General features: G+C 43.5%; 1 protein-coding gene across 1 annotated transcript in view; it reads right to left on the bottom strand.

Annotated features, from left to right (window-relative positions):
- Nucleotides 1-4499: 4499 nt before the first annotated feature.
- Nucleotides 4500-23268, bottom strand: part of pou2f2b (POU class 2 homeobox 2b) — a gene marked incomplete at both ends in the record, with an annotated part of 37479 nt that continues 18710 nt past the window's right edge. The window contains 15 exons of the mRNA XM_083917988.1: nt 4500-4828; nt 6655-6728; nt 7066-7134; nt 7948-8144; nt 8277-8474; nt 8721-8869; nt 8991-9132; nt 9230-9364; nt 9497-9588; nt 9710-9815; nt 10132-10458; nt 10713-10832; nt 11694-11750; nt 12259-12293; nt 12449-12514. Coding sequence (XP_083774114.1) covers nt 4500-4828; nt 6655-6728; nt 7066-7134; nt 7948-8144; nt 8277-8474; nt 8721-8869; nt 8991-9132; nt 9230-9364; nt 9497-9588; nt 9710-9815; nt 10132-10458; nt 10713-10832; nt 11694-11750; nt 12259-12293; nt 12449-12514 — 2096 coding nt within the window. The remainder of the gene's footprint in view (nt 4829-6654; nt 6729-7065; nt 7135-7947; nt 8145-8276; nt 8475-8720; nt 8870-8990; nt 9133-9229; nt 9365-9496; nt 9589-9709; nt 9816-10131; nt 10459-10712; nt 10833-11693; nt 11751-12258; nt 12294-12448; nt 12515-23268) is intronic.

Raw genomic sequence — 23268 nt, forward strand, 5'->3', positions numbered from 1 at the left:
TGTTCAAAGCTCAACACAGACAGCAGGGGTGTTTACCAGGGGAACAAGGTGTGGGCGTGTGTGTGTGTGTGTGTCGGCTGGAGCATGAACCAGTGCGGCCCTTGACCTTAAAAGTCACCTTGTGAATCCCATGGAGAAAAATCTATCTATTCGATGATCTGTTACTTCCCAGATCAATCCCAAACCTCTGTGTTTACCTCCATTAGGACCTTTGACCTTTGACCCAGCACTACTGCGTCTGCTCCTGGCCACACTGTCCACACGTACCATCCCGGTACCCTGATCCCCACTTGAACCCCAGCATTTTTAAAGCATTCATCTATTTGGTTTATCATCAAAGAATATGAGGTATATGATGAACTATCTCTCTTTTACATCCTACAGTGGATGAAGAAAAAAGTTGAAACCAACTTCTACAAAAGCGGAAACAAAAAAAATTGAAAAAGAGGCCGAGACAAAGTGAGAAGTCGGAGGGCAATTTATGGCTGAAAATCCAAAATCGCCCTCTTCTCTCTTTTGCCTCCTTCTTTCCGCTCTCTCATGTTAAAAAACGCTAGCCTTTGCCCCAGTTGATCTTCTTCTTTTGTGTTTTTGGTTGTGTAGCTGTAAAGCTTTCAGTGAGTTCTCCCTGCGGAGAAAATATCGAGAACAGAAGCAGCACCGCGTCTCAAATACCTCATGCTCTAAGTTTTTCACACATAAATTATGCATTCTCCATTGAAACAGAATTTGAGCTTGCCTTTTTTTTGTCCTATTGTCCAGAGAAACAAAGGCATGTGTCTGTCCAGAGAGCCTCTACTAAATTCATTTTTCCCCTTGAAAAGTCCTGCAGATGATGAGGTGTTCATCCACACAGTGCTGCCTCTCATGTCTGTGAGCTTCCCGTCCCCTTTAAGAGGAGAGTCGCCTCAGTAAGGAGGAGAATATCTTCACGGCTGACCCTCCAATCAGCCATATTCTCTTATTAAGTCCCTACAGGACCTGTGGTTGCATTTCTGGTATTATTTGGTTTAAAGAAGTAAGAAAGAACTTCAGCAGAGCGCAAAAAAAAGAGAAAAATCCATCACAAATACATCCCAGAATATGAAAAAAGCACTTCTAGAAATAAATTAACCAATAAATAGCAAGGCAAAAAAAAGATAACAAGCAAATAAATCAACCCTACCCTGAATAAATAGTACAATCAAAAGTCTAAATCATCATTAAGAAGGAGAAATAAAAAAGAGAGATAGTTAAAATTTTTGGTCTAAAAATCAAGTTATTATCATCAATGTTTTTAGGATCTTTTTTTTTCTCAAAGTCTTTTTGTGAGTTTTTTTCATTTTAATACATTAGCGATAAGTAAGCAGTAGAACATAGATCTTTTTTCTACAAAATCTATAGAAGCACTAACAGATACATTCCGTCTAAGAGTCAATGTGGAGAAAAGGTTTCACCTTTGAGGCGCAAACCCCACATCTAAAGTTTGGTTCGTGAGACGATTCTCGTGTGTCGACTGTTTTCTGGTGTGGATCAAACCAAATATTCTTTGGATACGTTTACGTCCAACTCTCAAACACGTCAACTTGACTGAGGCCACTGCTGTGTGTATTATCCTGCGTCTGAAGTGTGTATTGAGCCGACTCTGGGGTCAAAATTAATGACAAGACATCACTGCAGAGCCTATTCATTTATCTTTTTTCTTTTTTTACTCATTTGGCCTCCCACTAACACTTACACACAGCAAAATGCAGTTTCACCTCAGACAAACCGACCCATTCCTGTGCCCTCTTCAGAAAAGGCCGTTCCTGTTCCTCCCTACTGTGTTTGGTTTGGTTCAGTATTTGGTGTTTGCTATTCAACTCTTTGTTTTTGGCTTTTTGTGTGTCTTTTTTCGGCCAAGACAGACTATTTCTTTATCTAATAAAAATCTGGAAGCTAAATTTTCACAGTATTTTTTCCAACCACCTGATAAAAATCTCTAGCACGACTACGAAAAAAATAAGGAGCTCTTGTATTAAGTAAGCGAGTACGTTATTCCAAATGAGTAATAAGCACTAAAGTACAGTACATAAAACGGCATCAAGAGACACAGCAGAGATAAAACAATCAGAACCAACCAACAGAAAAATAAAAACAGATTTTTTTTTTAGAAGATTTCAGTTCAGTGAGGTCATTTGCGTTTAGCTCCATCCAGGACCAGAGAGCTGAGCTGGAGAGAGTGAGAGGCAAAGGAGGGGAGGAATTGTCTGTCCTTCTTCTGTCCGCCTGTCTATCCGTCCCTCCATCCATGCTACACAGTTTCAGAGTGGGGCGAATGCTGCAGCCCTAAAGCTAACAGACAGACAGGCGGCTTCACCTCTTTCAACACCTGCACTTTGTGTCCTCCTCCCCTCCTCCCTCCAGCCACATTTGGTTAGGGTTCTTTTTGGTTTGCTTCTGTCATTCCTTGGGTTGTGTTTGTTTTTTTTGGTTTGGGTTTATTTTTGGTATCCTCTTACAAAAAAAGTGTGACGTCTGCTCCCCTCACTGCAGTGTGTCCCTCCTTCGCCCTGTCCCAGCGTATACCCTTCATTCTGGGGGTTCGGAGTAAAGGATCAGTTTCCTAAATAAAGCTTCCCCCATGGGTTTTTTTTTTTTTTTGGACGGGCTGGGTGGAGGGGATTACACCAGGGAGGGGGGACTTACGTCCTGTTCTCAGCCCCTGTGTGTCTTTATTGTATGTCTTGGCTGAGGCTCTTAAAGAAAAGCTTAGCCTTGAGAATGCTTTGGTTTCCATTTGAGAAGTAATGGCAGTCTGAGGTGGAAAATGACAGTGAAATATGATCGATGGAGGTGATGATGGAAACAGACAAATATCAGTAAACATGTCTAGACAGACAGGTATCGGGGGGCGTCTATGCTGATTGACGAGGCAGGAATGAGAGCCGGCTGTGACTAAACTTGGTTTTATTGACTTGTTTAGCCTTCAGTCTCAACGGTTATTACGTTAAATCTCCAATCACAGCCCTATTTCATACTTTCAAAGTGGTCGCCACTCTTAACAAACGTCATTTTCAGTGTGAAGTTTTCCAGGGCATGTTCATTTAGCCGTGGAGTCACTGATAATGGGTTTTCTTAAAGAGTGAGGAGAAAGCGGTCTGGTTAAAAGCACAAAAGGTCACATGTTTAGGTCTTAATGAATTCATTCACACCTTGAAATCAACTTGCGCCAAGTCTATTTTGGATCTATGTCACTTGGTGAGCATCTTTTCACCTGCGTCATGTCTGTTCCTGCAGAATAGTCATGTTAAAATTACACAAATGCATATGATGAAGACAATGACGATGACAGTGATGATGAACCCCGGTAGCTAATACTAAATTTAAAAAAAGCTGCAACAATAAATAGGTGTTAGATTGTAAAAATGACACTAATAAATAAGAATAAAAAACAAATCCCAACTGTACTTCTCAAACTGTAAAAAAAAAAACACAACAGAAACTGAATAACAAGCCTCCGTTGAGAAAATGTGAAATAAAAAAGAGAGAGGAAAGCTATTCTACGCTCTCAGAACAAGAGGTAGGTAAAGAGACTAACGCATGAAGATACAGTGGCAAGCTCAATCTGTAACAATCCTTTACAAAACTATTCAATATATCTAGCATGAAAACCTATAAGAGACACATGAGCTGACAGACAGGATGAGTCGATGGTAGGATGGATTGGCTCTTGGTGTGTGTGTGTGTATGTGTGTTTATGTGTGTGTGTGTGTGTGTGTGTGTGAGAGAGAGAGAGAGTAGCAGTAGAGTCCTGGTCCTGGATAGCTTCAGTATTTACACGTCCTTTGAATAAAGCTTTTCTCTCCGTATTTTTGGTTTTTGGTATTTGGGATTTTGGTATGGTTGTCGTTTTTTTTTTCTTTTGTCATTGAGTATTCCTCCTCCGACTCCTCCTCAGGTAAATTTTTGGTTTAAACTCATCCTCCCTACTCCTCTTCCTTCAGACCCGCAGCTTTTCGAAATGATAAAAAAACGGGAAAACGTAAGCGCACTCCTCCTCTCCATTTTCTTTTGTCCTTGCCGCCATTCCTTTGTCACATAGTAAAGTTATCTTTCGTCATTTTTGGTTTATGCACTTCGACTTGCTTCTCGGCCGTCTCTTCTGCCTCTTTGTTAAAGAGTCATTGGTTTGTTTTCCTTAAGAGAGAAAGAGTGGTGAGGTGCCGTGTCGATAGAACGTGTTATTGACAAAAAGGTCCCACGTTGCCTCCTCTCCATCTGTTTGGATAGATAAAGATTTTTGGTATCAATCTTCCCCTTTCCCCCCCTTCTCCCCTCTTTCACTTCTTTCCCTCCCTCTCTCCTCTTTCATTCTGTGTATTTTTGGCATCGAAAGACTGGGAGAGAAAGAGAGAGAGAACCATTGCGAAAAAATTAACGGAAGAAGAGCGCAAGAGAGAGAAAGAGATAGCTTTGGTGTGAAAGGCGAGGTTCTCGTTTCCTCCTTCCTCCTCCTCTCTGATTGGCCCTTGGCGCGGTCACTCAATCTTGGCCCCGCCCAGAGAGGGCGGGCTGTGTGCCATTTCGCTGGAGGAGCAGGAAGAGGCGGGGCTGGAGCAGGGGGAGGGGGAGCAAAGGGTGGGGCTGATGCTGCTGGCCGAGGGGAAGGGGGAGGCCTGGGAGGCTTTGGCTACGGCGGCGCTGATCAGTCCAACACCGGGGTTCTGGCCCATGTGGAGGAGGGCGGGGTGGTTGAGGAAGAGGGAGGAGGGGAGGCACCCGCCCTGGCCCCCAGAGGCCCCAAGCAGCATCTTAGCGGCCCCCTCAAGACTGGAAAGAGGCAGCTGGCCACCACTGGCTGCTAGGGCTGAAGGAGCGGGAGAGAAAAAGAAAAAGATTGAAGGAATATTGCACTTCACAGTATTTCAGCATCAACTTTATTTTAATTTTTGTTTTTCTATATTATTCATTATAATATTCTTGGCAATGGGTATTCCTCCTTTTCAAGTTAATTTTTAGTTTAAAACCCAACTCCTCTACCTTCATGCTCCTCAAAAAGTCATTAATAATTAATATACTGCGCCTTTGAAGTTGTCGTTGTTTGCTGTAAAATGTTTCAGTTATATTTTTCGATCAATCAGCTGTCTTCAACAGTCTATTCATCTACCACCACTCAAGTTAATTATTTCCTACAGTAGACAGCCAAGCCACAGAAGTTGCCTGAACCTGTTGCTTTCAACAGAAGTAGGTGGAGATAACCGTCAACTCTTTGAAATGGAGAGCCCAGGGAGCGGCAACAAGGTGCTCAGGTTGCGTTTTGCCTCTAAAAAAGTGCACCTGTCTGTTTTTTTAGGGGGGATTATTTGAGGGAGAACTTTGCTTTAACTTTAAAAATAAAACAACAACAACTCAATTTCAACTGCAATGTGACAATAGAGAAAAACTGAATATTGTCTAATCTCTGTAGCAAGATAATCTGTTCGGATACAGCACAGCAACAGGTAAGCTTACACAAGTGGTCTGTTGCTATGGAAACAAGGTCGATGAGGCCGTAGCTGTGAACAGCGCTTCTTTCTTGCACAAAATCCTACATGTGAAAAGAACTTTATGATGTTTGAGATTGCATAGCAACAGCATTAAGCACCCATACACCTCAAAATGTCTTGTGCTGCATTATTGAGGCTACTTTTGGTGAAGAAATGCTTATTTCTGCCTCCTCAGTGATCGATCTCTCGGTGTATAAGTGTTCAAAGTGGTGTGAAATAGTGACTCCAAGATGTAGCTCTTGCTTTGTGACTCTGAGGGCCTGATGTTTAAAGAAAAAAAAATAGCCTAAATGAAATGCAAGAAACATCCCCAAGGACAGCGTTTTCATCTGTGTTCAGATGTGTTACGGTGAATTTCACATTTGACCAGTGATGGAATGAAGAGATGAAAGGCTAAAGATGAGCGAGACAGCACAGACACACACAAACACAAACTTAGCCCTCACAATAACGTGATAATAGTCGCTCACACGCACACACTTGATGGGATGGAGTCATGGAGGTTGATGGCAACATATGAGAAATAAGTCCTTCTCTACAACTCTCTCTGCCTCAGCTGCTTCATACTGTGGACGAGCAAATACCTTGGGCTGCCTATTCATCCGCGTCTCCAGTCTGTCATCTACCAGCGCGATTAGACTCACCTACCATGCATAACTGTATTACTCATCATCACACTTCTGTTTTTAATACATCTCTCTATCCCTTCTCATCTTCGCACCACCTAGTATGATTAAAAATTAGCTGTGCTGACGCTGTTCGGCGGTCAGTTCTGCAGAACAGTTCACTTTTTTTTCTTGTGCTATTCTTGTGTCCTTCTCAAGTGTAGGAAGGCGTGTGAGAGGGGTTGTGTCGTGCGCAGTATGTCTCTGAGTTTGAGCATGAATGTGTAGGAGTGTAATGTTTGTGGACGTGTTTGAGAGGAGGAGAATGTATTGCCAGGACATTAAAACTCTTCTCTATGAGTTTCTATGTATTCTGTGACCCTAACATTTTCCCAGAATTGAAATAATAAAGTACACTACCTCAGCCCTGGCCTCTAAATTATATTCTGTTTATCATCCCTGCGGATGCTAAGCTTTCTCTTTTTTTCACTCTCCAGAAATAAACCCATTTCAGCGTCTCTCTCTTTCTCTCAAACACACACCTTGGATAGTGGCCAGGGGATTGTTACCGAGGAGGGCTTGGTTCATCCCTGTGTTAACTCCCATCACAGTGTTCCTGTTGTGTCACACACACACACACACACACAAGCAGCACCGTACATGTGCGAGCATTTATACCAACACAGACAGGTAGAGGAGAAAAGGTTAGAAAATACAAGCAGGTTTAGCAGCAAGGACAAGCAGAGTGCAAATTCAGCCCTGCGTATATAAAGAGCAGTAGTTTGGCTGTGCAGATGAACAAGAGGTTAGAGATGCAGAAAGAAACAACATTTTGGAAAATGTTATAAAACACCAAAACCACAAGATTCAATACAGGAACACGGCATTCTGCACCAAACACAAGTGTATTGTACAGTATCGTCTGCGTATGCTAGTGTCACGGTCGCATTCACCTCAAGTTTGCAGCAAAATCGGTGATGTAGTTAGACACGTCACCGTTCTTTTTACCCATACGCCATAAGCTGTGGACACAAGAACCACACACACAAACACACACAGGGTTAGAGTACACTGCAGCACAGGGGAAGCAGTGACTCCCAATGGCATGTTGGGATATCAGTGTGTGTGCATGAACAATCACTGTGTGTTTGTACTAGAGTAATTCTGATTCTTATAGCAATATTGGAAATGTCTTTGATACTGCCTTAAATTCTGGTATCAGTCTATGCACTGATCTGATACCATAATAGTAGTTTATTTATGTTCTTTTTACGTTATGACTTACTGTCAAACTGGGTAAAAGCAAGTTCTATGTCAGGTTCATACATCAATGATAGCAATCATTTCACATCCATATAGGGTTAGTAGTAAACAGCTGTTAAAAGTAGTCTTTTTTACTTGTATTGGATCTGTACTCATCGACTAATTTGCAAGTTCAGGTGTCGGAACATCTCTAGTCTGTACAGTATCGACCATTTAACTACAAACTGCAGGTAAAGCGAGGATGTTGCAGTGCAGCATGTTTATAGAAATGTGTGGTTGTATTTAATGACACTGAAATAATTTTGCTTAAATGTATTCAGTTTTGAGCATAAAAATTATTACAATCCAGATAAATCCTACTTTAAAAGAAACACCTTGTATTTAAAGAGTCAGCCCCACAAATTGCTAAGAAGAAATATTTTAAAAAATCTACCTGACTGGCTAGATATCCCAAAAGCTAAGTGGAAAATATTGAGTGAACTGATCCTATAAAAACCCAAATTTGCCCTGGCAGTACGTGCTGTCACATCAGTACTGGGGGGAATCCCTGGCGCATTGTGAAGGTCTCTTACCCTGTGTTTAGGTTGAGTGTGCTGTGGCTGGGAGTGGCTGGGCTGGCCGTGCTGCGGGGAGGAGGAGTCACCGGGGAGGGAGCGGAGCTGAGAGAGGGGTGGCTGGAGGTGAGGCTGGAAGTCAGGGGGCAGACGGGAGACATGGTGGTCACCGTTGTGCTGAGACTGGTCACGGCCTGCGACAGCTGGCTGGACATCTGGGAGGAAGAAAGAAAGACAGACTCAGGTTTCTGAAACTACAGACGGCTAAAAAAAAAAAGGGATAGGTTTATTACTAAATACTCATTCAAACACAAAGTGTAACAGTGATGTCGAGGTTTGATATTTACCATGTGAGGGCTGTAGCAGGGTGGTTTGTGCGTTGGTGGGGCAGTTGGGGGCTGGCTGGGCAGGGGAGGGGTGGCACTGGAGGGATTGATGCGTTTCTCTTTCTGCCGGCGGTTGCAGAACCAGACCCGGATCACCTCCTTCTCCATGTTGAGCTGCTCTGCGATCAGCAGGATCTCTTCTGAGGTAGGCTTCTGGTTCTGCACCAAGGAAGGAGATTCAGATCATTTCAGCAGTGTTATATTTCGGCCGCATGACGCGGAACGTTAAAAATGCCGAGACATAAAACGAGAGCAGAATATGACATTTAAAAGCTCGGCGGGAAAATAATGACTTAACAAAAAACAACTGTCCAGTATTTAGATGATGCTTTAAAATTTCACGAAACACCTTTTTTACATTATCAATAATCTTCACTCAGCCTTTAATAAGGTTAATTATCTTACCGTCATGAATGCGCGTTCCAGGGCCACGCGGACATTCGTCTCGATGCTGGTTCTCTTCTTTCTGCGGCGACCAGGAACCCCGTCAAAGCCCATGGAGGGAGAGGACAGGGAGCTGGGGCTGGGCAGGGTACAGTCTGTGGACATGGTCTCTGATGAATGACAGCAAACATAAAAACAGACTAGTCAGACTCATATAACTGTCATGCTCTATAAGCACATACTTTAAACACGTATTGTCTAATTATAAAGGACAGTTTGACAAAAGCTCACCTGCATCATTGAGCCACTTCTCCAGCAGTGGCTTCAGCTTGCACATGTTCTTAAAGCTCAGGTTGAGGGCTTCAAAGCGGGAAATTGTGGTCTGACTGAAGTCGTTGCCATACAGCTTCCCCATGGCCAAACCTACGTCTCCCTGGTGGTGGGATAAAAGAAGCACAGTCAAATGCATCAAGAAACTGCTAATGTAACCTGCACATGCACACATACACAGCAGGTGTCTCTCTCTCTACCTGTGTGAAGCCCAGTTTGATGCGTCTCTGTTTGAAAGTGCGGGCAAACTGCTCCAGCTCCTCCAGGTCACTGGGCTCCTCGGGGTGAGAGGTCACTGAGGGCACCGTGGTGACACCCTCCACACACTTATCTCGCTGTGGCAGGTATGACGTTAGAGGAATGAAAGTGAGAACGAGAGGGAGAGACAGAAGAAGTGTGTTTGTGGATCACTGGTGCAGAGGCTGCTTTCCATTTCCACTGAGTAAAGCGTGAACGTTTCCTCATACCTGTGCTTGGAGTCCCATTCTAGTTGAAGCAGACAGCAGGCTCCCTTGGTTTTGCTGAGGTAGCGAAATGAGATTTGGTGTCGATAGGAGTCCTGAGAAAAAAAGAAGATGCATGTTATCAATTATAATAATGACAAAGAAAGCATATTTTATGTTAAAATCCCCAACTTATGTCTATCAAAAACACACAAAAAACTATCCCAGTGAGCCCACCTTGCTGGCCCTGCTGTGCCTGTGGGAGGAGGAACTGGGCAGGAGATGGGAGCGAGTGGCCGGGCACCAACACCAACTGCTGAAGCTGCAGCAACTGCTGGATGTCCTGTTCAATCAAGAGAGAACGGACAGATCAGAGAGAGATTAAGGATACATGACTTTATAAGAGACAGACAGAGGGCTCAATCACACATCAAATGTGTTAGTATGTTATTTATCTCCATCTGAGGACGGGAGCAGATTTAAATGTACATAAAACAAAGAAGTAGGAGGAGAAATGGAAAATGTGTTCATTCGTGCAAGGTGGAATCTGTGAATCATGAGAAATACAATAGACATGAAGAAAGAATTGTTCCATGGCTGAATACTGGTTCCTCAATCAAGCCGCTCACCAGGAAGTGGCTTTGATTGGCAGTCAGTACCTGGGCGGTGAGCTGGATTGGCTGGGAGAGGGTGAGCTGGGGCGGAGGAGGTGGGACAGGGACACTTTGGACTGTCTGTTCCTGTGTGCTCTGTCCCTGTCCCTGGGATTGCGACTGGGACGGCTGCCCTGTTTGTCCCGCCTGCTGCTGCTGCTGGGCTTGCTGATTTGCTGCTGCGGCTGCCTGAGCTTGCTGATTGGCTTGGGCGGCTGCATGGGCAGCATGAGCGGCGTGGGCTGCACTGGACTGCTGCACAGCTGCAGCCAGGAGCTGCGCCTGAGCCTGCTGCAGCAACAGCTGCTGCTGCGCTGGCAACAGAGCTGTCAACTGGCGAAGAGAAAGAGGAGAGGGGAGGAGATAAGAGAAGAGAAGAGGAGAGGAGAGGAGAGGAGAGGAGAGGAGAGGAGAGGAGAGGAGAGGAGAGGAGAGGAGAGGATTGAAATAAAGTAGAAAAGAAGGAAATGGACAGAGGCAGGAAAAAGAAGGAAACAAAGAGTTCAAAAAGCAGCACAAGAGAAGCAAGCAGGGTAAAAGCAAAGCAAAGTGTGTGTCTGTGTGCATTTATTATAATTCTGTCTCACCCCTGCTATTTGGGAGCCGGTCAGCATGAGCTGTGTGTGTTGCAGGGCCGTCTGTGAGGGGGTCGGGCCGTGAGAGAGAGGAAGGGCCGGGGACATCTCACCACACTCCTCCATCTTATTCTGTGTGGAAGACAGAACACAGAGCAGCACTTGTAAATGAACATCAATTTAAAAAACATACATGTATCCAGAACATAAATCTTTTGCCTCCAGGACATCCCTTTTATCTCATTGCTGAAAACATTAACTACACTTCTCCTTTCCAACAAAAGTAGTCACGGGTAACTGTTAAAAGAGACGTAATAGAAAAATAGAGTCTATCAAAAACATGAGACAGAACTTCGCAGAATTTGGTCAAAAAGGCTAATTCGAAAAACATTTAACTTACCTGGCTATTCAAGATCATGATATAATGCTGATTAATTTGATTCTGGGAGTATTTTCAGATTAATGCTCATAATCAGTAAACTGATAAGAAATGTGTCCTCTAGTCCTTCTGACTCAGGCAATGAGAGTGTCTCTTTAACTTCACAAAGGGATGATTTTTCCTCCCAGGATCAGGCATGTTTGAACTGGAAAGGGGGGGGGGGGTGTCTTCTAGCGTACTGATTTGCATATCTGCCATGTTATGCAAATGAGGACTATTTCAGCTTTTGGTGAAAGCTTAAGTATTCATTATAATTCTCAATGCACTTTGTGAAGGGAGAGTGCCATCATATGCTCTCAGGCAGTTGGTTTAAGTTTAAGTTGGGCGGAGAGTCGACACATTATGAACCTCAACGTTGAACGTGACAAAAGAACAATTGAATGCGCAGAAATGAGAACAAAGCTGAGGCAGCTATACTGTCAATAAACCTATTGTGGGAGGTTAAAACACAAAAGATGCACAAACATAAGCCCAGACATATGCACAGACATGCACAGGCAGTTCAGCAACAGGGATGGACACACACCCACACACACACACACTCACACACTCACCTTACTGATGCTCAGGGTTGATGAAAGGGGATAGGGATTGACTTTCATTGACTGAGCCTGGAAGAGACGAAACATTACAAAATCATTCTATCTCATTTCTTATTATTTTTTAGTTAGATTCAGATAGTAGATAAATAGTTGATTAATCAACAGATTTATTTATTTATTTTGATATTTTGTTAATGGTTTTATGCATTTATCAAGCAAAAGTGCCAAACACTCCCTGCTTCGAACATCTCTAATGTGAGGATTTGCTGCTACCATCTGTTTTATTTCATTGACAATTGTTTGTATTTTGTAGTGTTAATCGAACAATGCAAGCGATTAAAGATGAGAGCCTCCACTTCTGCGAAACTGTATCTTCATTATTTCAGATGTACAGACTACAGGATTAAATGAAAAAGGATGAGTAAATGAAAAAGGATTGACAAAATCGTCGATAATGGAAAAAAACAACCGTAAAACTATCTGACTATCTGCGCTCTAATCGCCCTTTTTTTTGCATTTATTATGTAGGTGAAAGAGGTGGGAGATAAACCGTTGCGATCATAGGAGTCAGACGCACCTGGTGATTTGATTCAGGTCCATTCCGCTCTGAATCTGCGTAGGAGGGAAAGGAAAAAGTGAGAGATTGATTATGTTTGAGAACAAACAGACGAACAGACGACTGCGGTATACGGTCTCATGTATGTACTTACTTTTTAGATACGATATCTAAACATAAACATTGTATAGCTGCTGCCAGCACATCTTACCTATGCCCTCCATCGGTGAGTCGGCCCCTACTTTCTCGACCTCCATTGGCTTTGACATCCTGATATCTGTAACAGGAAGACACACAGATAAATAAGTCAGCAAGGTTGATTCTTAAATCTATGTCAGAGGGAGGAAAAACAAAATGCCGACAGAAGCAGAAAGCCTTCACGAAGCAGGCGATCAGAATCTCAATGACGAAAGGGGAAAGATGATGGCCAGGGCGTTGATTTTAGATAGGTTACAGGGTTTCCAGGTCACAGACGAGGCCTACACACTGTACACCAAACACTGTGGCTGAATCATTCACAAGTTGAATCCAGCCCACATTCATTCATTCTTTCCAATTAGCAGCTCAAAAAAAGAGTAGGCTGACCTCAGAGTGTTTGCTTGTTCTAAATTTAACATGAGGTGTTTACGTGGGAGCACCTTGGCGCTAAAAATGTCTCATGTTGTGTGTCATTCATTACAGCCACATCACTTCCTGGTTGATACAGTTTTGGGACAGTCCCCATGGCAACAGCAGTGAAGGGGGGGCAAATATATTGAAGTATTTTAATCTATTTATTACAAAAGAAGTGGAGCGTTCGGCAGCAGAGGGAGAGATGGGAATGAGGATGATCTGAGGAGAGTTTTGAGAGAATACATGTGGTTTTGTGTGTGGTTTAAAAATCTGTATGCGTCGTATGTTTGTGTAGTAGTTTTGTTTTATTAATCATCCGATGGTTTCATGTCACTACCATTTTTTTTATCTGTTTGAAACCAGAGATTGAAAGGAAATTTTATGTTGTGTCCATTTGAAACCTTTTTTTTCTCTCTCTCTCTCTCTGACACGCACACACACACACACACACACACACACACACACACACACACACACACACACACACACACACACACACACACACACACACACACACACACACACACTAGCACAGCTACTTCCCTTTTGTGAAAACATGCAAATCTGCCCAACGACCAACTAATTATATCTGCCACCTGCATAATAAACTCTCAGTCTCCCTCCTCCCTTTTCTCTCTCCTCTTTCACCCCTTCCTCTCGTCTTTTCATCCTGTTGTTTCTCATGCTGCAGATGAGTGAGCTCTGAAACTGTGGCACATTGTACACTCAATTACAGAAAATTCTTTCATCTGGCTTCCTGCAATGCCATCAAGCATGTGGTCAAACATGGTTTTCACCATCGGAGGGCAGCAGTGACACACGGAGCAGACGACTGCTCCACTGACCACCGCTGACCCGATGCCACTTTTTAAACAAACCATCAGTCCAGTGCGATCATTATAAAGACAGTGAGCTGCTAAAATGAGCTGCTCCGTGATCAAATGCACATTCAGCCTCACAAAAATGTGACAGTGGACACGCATGCAGCATCTTTAGAGGAAGGGGGAAGTGGCGATCAGCTAGAAAAGCTCCAGTCTGCCGCCACACTGGTTATTACTTGGGGTCAGGACACACACTGACCACAGGATTTCCCTCAAATAAACGGACTTCTGCAAAAAGCTAATTTGGTCAGCAACTGTGTCGATCTGGTTAATCTATTATTAGAATGGATTTGTGGTTATTCCCACATTACATGTGGCTGCTGTTTGAGCTTTTTATGGCATCCTGGCTATTAGTGGTGGAAAGTAACTAAGTACTCAAGTACTGTACTTAAATCGATTTCTGAGTAACTTGAGTATTTCTATTTTATGCGACTTTATACTTCTACTCCGATGCATCTCAGAGGTAAATTCTGTACATTTTTTTCCATAACTTAAGTTACTAGTTACTTCACAAATTCAGATTATTTATTCGAAATATAAACCAACTCATGAATTATGATGTATTATAGATCAAACTACACAGAAGTATATAAAGAAATCTAAATGGGCTCCACCTTCATCAGCTTCAACATTAAAGTGATAAAACACATGAATGCATCAGAACTTATAATCTAATTATATAAAATATTTTGTTTTAAAAAGGTTCATCCATGTTTGGTACTTTAAGTACACGTTGATGCTAACACTGTTGCACTTAAGTAAGATTTTGAATGCATTACATGTACTTGTAACAGAGTATTTCTACACTGTTGTATTGCTACTTTTACTGAAGTAAAATATCTGAGTACTTCTTCAACCACTGTTATTAGAGAAAAAAAAAAAAAACTGTCCACTCGTGCTCAGTCTCTGCTGAAAATGTAAGGTCCCCTCAAGATGCACACATTTAAAACTTAAACAAGCTGTAATGCAAAACTAAAATATACATTTGTGTCACTGCACTGGGCTATCACGAGCTCCAATCAGCAATATGTGCAGTGTACGCTACAAAAGACAAATCCACCACATAAAATGATTGTCCAGCTCATAAAAAAGCTGTAATGTGAAGTACCCAAAGTGCTGCCTCTACTGTACTGCCCGCTCGCAGGACACCCGGGGAAGGTGTGTATTGATTCATGGTTCAAAATGGCCTACAGACAGTAGCATGGTGGATAATGTGGTCAGTAATACAGTAGTGGGACAGTATATCAAGATGCTGTGTCTTTTTCTCACTTCCCCTCCCGACTTCCCCTTGTACCGGGTTGAACGCAGAGTGCTAAACCCAACACTTACTGTCAGCGAGGCTATTAATATTAGCCCGCGCTCCCTCTCTCTTTCACTCTATCTTTTGAAAACCTCCCCTCTCTTTTACAACACATTACTGCACACACGCAAACACACAACTCAAGCTGCTTGACACGGAGCAGAGTTACATGTTCGGAAGGTTATAAAGAGGCAGCATTTCTAAACAGTGTCTCCTTGTTCATCTTTGTGGTAGAAAGTTAGTGTAAAGTGGAGGCATTTTTCAAAGCACAAGGTCTATTTCGTTTCTCATTAAGCTGTTTGGTTAATCTTTCAGCAAAGCTCAGGGTTTATCTTTGACCCAGTGAGACCAGAGAGGTGCACCATACCCACTGTATCTTAAACAGAGCTAATTTAATGCCGTATAATTCTGTGTCATGAATAAATGATGCAATAGAAAAGGAACAAGGAACAACAGTGTCTGTGCTCAGTCTGGACTGTTTCTGTTATTCTCCTCTGGGTATTTTGGCCGAGATGAAACTCGGCTGCAACAGCCCCTCACCCCTCACCCCACAGGACACAACCCCAACGCCAAAAGGGGCGGAGAACAGCTGGAGTCATCACACCTAACTAGGGATTTCAAAAACTTGATGTGCTATATGCCGATTTTGATTGCGAAGGAACATATTCCATTTAAAATTGAGCTTCAAAGACTTGCACATCTAGATGAGGATTAAATCATAAACTGATGAGAAAAATCTGAGAATAAAATAAGCATTTAAGCGTTTGAGAATAAAGCAAGGAACTGAAGATGAATATATAACAATACACTAAGAAGCTAGAGGAAAACTTGACATGTCACAGCAGCATCATTAAAGTCTGTGTGCTGATATTGTTGGTTGTTTTATTGGTGTTAAATATATGTCTGTATTATCAACTACACAAAAATGAACAATGACATAAAATGCCAAATATTAACTCACAAAGCACCTTATTAAATGCACACGGAATTAATTTTTTGTAGAATTATTTTAATCTTTCAATGAAAGTAAATATATTTTTCCCTTTTTGCGTTATACACTTTGAGCAGATGTGTGAGGTTGTAAATGCACACGATATATTGTAACCTTACCTTTAATTAAAAATCTGCTCACCTTTAATTCTGGCATAAATTAGCAAAACTGCAGAACTCTTTAATCAAATGCATCATTATTTTTTTAACTAAGCAAAATGAATCACTATATATTCCTGACATTTTGTAACCTTCAAACCTATTACAGTAATTTCCTGTTGCGGTCCTTTGTATTATTTGCATTGAGATCAAAAGTCGTGTATTCTGGTTGGGTGCTCAGGATGTGTCGTCCCGAGTAACTTACCGAAGGTCAAATCAGTGACCACATCAGGTGAAGATGTGATTTTTAACACATGACTCACTTCTTGATAAATGTAACTTTTTAAGATATCATATCAGGACATCAGCGACAGTAACATATGACCTAATTGACATTGAAACATTGATTTCTGGTAATTGGTGACTCAGCTATCGACCTGCTGCTTTTTTCTGAAAATCGCTGTCTGTGTCTGACCACCAAAACAAGGCCGAGGAGCAACAAGAGTCACGTTCTTCTGCTTTGTTTTCATCAATTTTTAAACACAGAGCAAGTCCGCTATTTTATTTCCTCTTTTGATTATCTGTGCTTTTGTTAAAACAAGAACCTTTGAGTGCTTTAAAAGGTGTTTTCAATTAATTGGTGTACATTTGAATTTTAGAAAATGGGAAAAACAAAAATCAGTGCAAACCCCCCCCCCCCCCCCACACCTCCAACACACACACACACACACACACACACCCTCACACACTCACACACACACTCACACACACACATAGAAAGTTAACACTGGTTTTCAAAGTTGCACAGGAAGATACCGTATCAGCTAAATATCTATAACCTGAACACAAATGTAACACTACCGCACAATAAAAAAAAGGTGTTTTATGCTGACAAATAAAAAATGATCCCCCAAAATAACGGCAGCAACGCTATTTTTTCTTTACCACCACGTTTCAAGAATAAATTTTAAGAAAACGTTTTACTGTATTTTCCACCAGTTTTTTTGGCATTCAATATCCAGACACACACGCACTCACACACACACACACACACACACACACACACACACACACACACACACACACACACACACACACACACACACACACACACACACACACACACACACACACACACACACACACACACACACAGGCATGCTCAGGGCTGGCAAGGTGTCTGACCTTTCCCTCTGGCTGCGACAGGCGTCCCTCCATCCCTCCAACCCTCTATCCCTCCAACCCTCCATCCCTCAGCACATCTTTCTCTTCATACCACCTCTCGCTGTTTGATGTTCTCTAATTAGCGGAGCTTGTTAGACCCAATGGCATTAATCAACAGTGTAGACACAGTTATCTTTCACTCTCTCTCTCTCAAACACACACACACACACACACACGCACACACACACAGGCACGCACACACGCAGTGCCCTCTCACTCACGTAAAGCTTAATTGGTCTTGGTAAATGAAGGCCAGCAGAGAGAGGGCTGCACATCCAGTCACTCACCTGGCAACCACATACTGATGAAGTCCTTTGCTGCTATAGCTGCTGTCTTGGTCATATCTGCCTGTGTGAGAGTGTAGGTGCGCTCTACGTAAAGAAAAACTCTTACTCTCCCCCTCTCTCTCAAACCAAAAAAGGAGGAGTGTATTAAATCATATGGTTGAGAGAATTACTCTCTCTCTAGTCTACACCCCCCTCCCTCTCCACCAAGCCCCACCTCCTCCCCACATCCTGCAACACAACAGGAAGTAAGCCTCAAAAGAGTAGGAACTCAACACAGAGGAGAGAAAAATACAAGACAAAAGAAAAAGAAAGAAAGAAAGAAAGGGGGACACGCAAGAGGTTAGAGAGTGGGAGAGTGAGTGAGCGATGAGATCGTAGAGATAGACGAGGTGAAAAAGAGGGGGATGACGGGTGCCGACGGAAAGTGATGGCGCGGCTGGAAACAGCTACTCACACACAAACACTCACTCACGCACGCACGCAGGAGAAGAACAGCAGGCTTGACATTCTGACCGAAGAGTGTATTATACATTTGCACAATATGTGACCCAGTGCACCTTGAAGACCTATCCAAAACTCAACCCAGCAGAGTTTCCCCTTCTGTTCTTCTTCTAATTCTCAGCTGTCGTAGGCTTAGTTTTGTCCAGCATGAGTCATGACCATCTCTCCTTGTTCACATGTGACTGTGGGGTTGTTGTTCACCAAGTAGATCAGTGGGAGTACGGTGGGCTTTAGAGGGAGGTCGGCACAGACAAGAGAAGATGTGAGACAGACGCAGCTAAGTTTGCCAGCCACAGCTCCACTCTCAACCAAGAGGAAGGAAAAAGTCAGTCACAACACTCACTGTACCACTGACCACCCCACACTGTGGGCTGCACACTGTGATACACCACAGAAAGCTACAATCCCCACATGTGACGGATAGATGTGACATGAAAGTGGAACATTGCAGATAAGCTAGATATGAGCCACTATCAGTGCCGCCCACAAGGATTAACAGACTACGAAGGTGCTAAATAAGTGAAAATCTCGTGTGGGGGAATGATGTTGAGGAAGCAGAATAGCACGTTTCAGCACAAATACTGCCTAGATTTTAAAATCTTAAAGTGCCAACGTGCTGCTCTGACAGTTGGCAGAGGTGACCACAAGGTGGCACTCTTGATTCTCTAATCCTGATGAACAAATAAACTCCCGTCTACGGAAGAGGGGACCAGGCAGACCACTGATCACCCCGCCCTCCCCCTTCCTTCTCCCTCAGACTGAGTTCACTAATTCAAAAGCTAACGGCAGCAGAGTTCCCAAGTTTAACCTTATAAATACTTTATGAGGTGATTTACAACAGCCCAATGTACTGCTGGACAGACACTCACTGAGAAGTGCATATGGCCCCGTACAGGACAAATCTCTATTCAGTCTGTCCTCAAATAGGCAACACGTAAATACTGATGTTCTGTGACTAAACACTCATCAGACACTTTATTAGGTAAACAGGTACAATGTAATGCAATCCAATACAAGAGCTCTGCTGTGAATTCTACTTTTACAAAGCTTTGTTGACCCTGTCATAAATATTATAACCTTTTTTATTGAGTCCATAAAGGTTGGAGGTGATGTTGTACTTGAGTGCAATAATAAACATGGAGTTAAATGAAGACCTCTCTGACAGTGTCAATCAAAACTGAACATTATTATCTCTCTGTAAATGCAGAATTTACAGCAGAGCTGTTGAAATGCATCACATTAGATTGTATACGTTTCCTAATGAAGCTGCCAGCGAGGTCAGTACAGAAGTGCTCTGCACATAAACAAGGATACATAGCTTTCTTAAATTGTTAACAAATGCATAATGTTTTTTGGTAAATAGCTGGTTTTACAGCTGAGACGATTTCTCGATCAATGACCAACAGAAAATTAACTGCAGACTATTTTGATAATCGATCAAACAAAAATGCTAAACTCAAACGTGAATGTTTGCTGCTTTTTTGTCATAAAATAAACAGTGGGTCTTTGGGTTTTGACCTCATGATAACAGATAACAAAATGAATTTGAGGATGCCCCCTGGGATTCTTTCGTGACATTATATAGACATTCAGTGCATTGATTAATCTAGAAAATAATGGACAGATTAACAGATAACTCTAATTGTTAGTTACAGCTCTATAGCAGTGTTTGCTTCACCAGTTCTTTTTATTTTGTGGTGCTGATCAAACAAACAACCAGTATCACAGTCCGACACCTCGAGGTGCAGGCTGGGCACCAAACAGACTTAAGGCTGCAGACAAATCCTCAGTTTCATCAATCTATTTATTTTCGAGATAATGTTTTGGCCTTCATCAGGACATGAACAGACAGCGTGCACGGCCTGTCCAAGGGCAGTGACAGATACGCGTTGGGGAGGGGGGGTCAGAGGTCGTCTGGGCAGCCTGGCTTTGGCCGTGACCTTTGTCCAAACTCCAATCAACCCACATAACCACCAAAGGGTCTTTGTCTGTGTGTGCAGATTTCTTGGAGTAGGTCCAATAGGAAGCTGGTGAGTCTAAGTGTGCTGTGTGTGTGTGTGTGTGTGTGTGTGTGTGTGTGTGTTGTACAGTTCATGGCCATGGGGGGCCTTCCTGCCCCAAGGAGGTCTGAGCCCTGGTTACCATGGAGACCAGGCCGAGCAACACTCCAGCCTCCCCACTTACATGACACTGGGCCAACGGCAAATGGTCTCAATTGAGGGCGACACATTAACACAAACTACATAACAAAGTGTGATTTTATTCACTTGGAACATAGAATAAATAAATAAATAAAAAATAAAAGTATTAGTAAAAAAGTAATTGTTTATATTGCTTTAATTATGAATATGAGTTATGTTCACACTGTTTTGGTCTCCAACAGAAGTTATGTTGGTAAGATAATAAACACACACACACACACAGAATCTGATAGTGGGACCCCAGGGAGGAGGATGGGGGAGGCTGAGGCCTCTGGAGCGCCATCAATCACTCCACTGTCAGAGAGAGGGAGAGGCAGGGAGGGTTGGGGGGTTACTAAGAGGGAGAAAAAGGGGAAGAGTAAAGAAAAAAAGGGAAGGGGATGAAGGAGAAGGGAAAGAGTGGTGGGAATGAAGGTGAGAGATAGAAGGACAGGAATAAAAAGACTGGAGAGAGGATGTTAGCTGGGGGTGATGACGCTGTGTGTGTATAATGGGTCATTGCAGGGACAATTCAGAGGTCTCCAAACCAGTTCAGTATCCCTCTACAGCTCCGTCCTCCTATATCTCGTGCAGCCTCAGGCCTGGAGCACACACTGGCTCTAATTCATATAATCCATCATATTCCTCTGCTTATAGAGGGGACAGAGCACGGCGCGGTGATGGACCCACCAAGTCCTATACACAGTCCGACAGCAAGACTCTATTCTACAAGGTGAGAGATTTAAAATCCAGTGTACTGTATAGGTGTGTGTGTTTGTGTGTGTGTGTGTGTGTGTGTGTGTGTGTGTGTGTGTGTGTGTGTGTGTGTGTGTGTGTGTGTGTGTGTGTGTGTGTGTGTGTGTGTGTGTGTGTGTGTGTGTGTGTGTGTGTGTGCAGGTGTAGCCCCATGAGGAGTTGGAGGATTATAAACAGTAGGTCTAGCAGTGTGGGGACTACAGAGGTTGAGGTCTTGTATGAGAAGCAGCGGGGGCTAAAACACACTCACACTGTTGGCTGCCATGGGACCTGCGCCATCTCACACACACACAAACACATACCGCCTACACCTTTACAACACCTATTCCTCTCTTGTCCTAATACCTCTCAATCGCTCCTTTTCCTCTGGCCCCTCCGCCCCTCCATCCTTCTCTCACACCATTCCCCTCTCTATATCATCTTGGCAGCCCATAGGGATCCGGGATTGTCTAGACAGACACCGCTCTCTCCCACGGCGCTACCAAGGTTGAAGCTCAAATCTTTTTCTTTTGCTAATCTCATAACCTCTTCTTCTTCTTTTTCGTCTTCTGACACAAGAGCGGAAGGTCTACCAGGAGGGTAGGGTGGCCTTCAACGCCGGCTCGAGGAGCACTGAGGCCATATAGACCAAACTGTTCACTTACTCTGACAAAGCAGGCTGTTGTGTAGCTACTGCCTCTGTATTCTCTAAATTAAAATACATAAAATTGGTGTATTCAGTATGGAAACCATCGTCTATGCGCTCCTTCCCCTCTTTCACCTCAGCCTGTACTTCACCTGCTCTGCTTCTTTTCTTTCAAACCCTCTCATTATCATCCCACTCTGTTCCTGCGACCTTCTCCCTTTTCTTTCTCAGATTCAAACTTTCTCCTCTTCTCTCCTCTCTCTCTCTCTCTCTCTCTCTCTCTCTCTCTCTCTCTCTCTCTCTCTCTCTCTCTCTCTCTCTCTCTCTCTCTCTCTCTCTCTCAGACCTGCTGGTCAGCAGCAGCTGTGACATCACTGGCCACTGTTCTCGGCTCGGATTGGACACTCGGCCACGTTGCCAGGCAACAGCAGTGAAAGGTCTCAGTGTGAGCGTGTGTGTGCGCCGTGCGCCTGTATGTGTGTGTTTATGTCTGTTTATAGATACGTGAGTGAAAGGTGTGTGAGCGATTTTCCTCGCCTTGCCCTTTATCTGTGCATGAAGAATGATCAGAACAGATCTACTTCTGTGCTTTATCTCAGATCAAAGCATGCAGATGATTGGGCTGCCTCGCCACTCTCCTCCACCACAGAAGAAGAGGGATGTGTGTGCAATGCCTTAATGAAAAAGAAAGATGGTACGAGTGTGCGGGCGTGTCAGTGTCTGCACTTGCGTCGAACCAAATAAATGTGTATGTTGGTGTCGAATGCGGGTACGTGTCTGTATGTAGTGTGTGCGTCTAAATGTGCGTGTATGTGTGTGTGTAAGCCCCCGGGAACGGGTGGTTATTGTATCTGACACAGCGGCTCTTTCTCGCGCCTCATATTTCTGGGCCGATCGATTCCTCTGACTCCCGACAAGACAATAATCGCACCTCCCTCTCTCACTCCATCACTACCATTATTACTGACCTCCCCAGGGAACGAACAGGGTGGAGGGAGGCAGAGAGAGAGAGAGGGATGAGGAAGGAAGGAAGGATGAAGGGGGGTGAGGAATGAGAGGGGGACATAGAGTTGACAAAATGAGCCTATGATGATGAAAAAGCAAAAAGGGACAATGTTGAATATGAGAACGTCAGCGGGGTAGAAAGGGAAAGAGAGGGTGAGAGCAGGGGAAGTTGAGATATGGTGATGGAGGGATGAGGTCTGAGGGAGAAAAGACAGCAGGAAAGACAGGGATGTGTCATTTGTGTGAGGCGATGTGTGAGGGAAAGAGAGAATTAGAGAAAGCATAACAACAGGAAAGGACGGGGAAGGAGGCCGGAGCAAAGAATTAAAAAAAAGAAAGAAGAAAAAGGGAAAGAGCGAGCATTATGGATCGCGGCGAGAAAAGAAAAGGAGGACACAAGTGAAGGACTGCAGAGACACGGAGGGCCGAACAGAGGGACAATAACGGAGAGAATTAGTGGAGGAGAGATGAAGGATTCGCGCTATCTTCTTCTAATAAAGGAGAGAATGAGAGACAGGGACCGCGGGAGGGAGATGGAGGGGGGGTTAGTCTGAGGTGAAGGAGGGAGAGA

This window comes from Echiichthys vipera, assembly GCF_963691815.1.
Source record: "Echiichthys vipera genome assembly, chromosome: 8".
NCBI lineage: Eukaryota > Metazoa > Chordata > Actinopteri > Perciformes > Trachinidae > Echiichthys > Echiichthys vipera.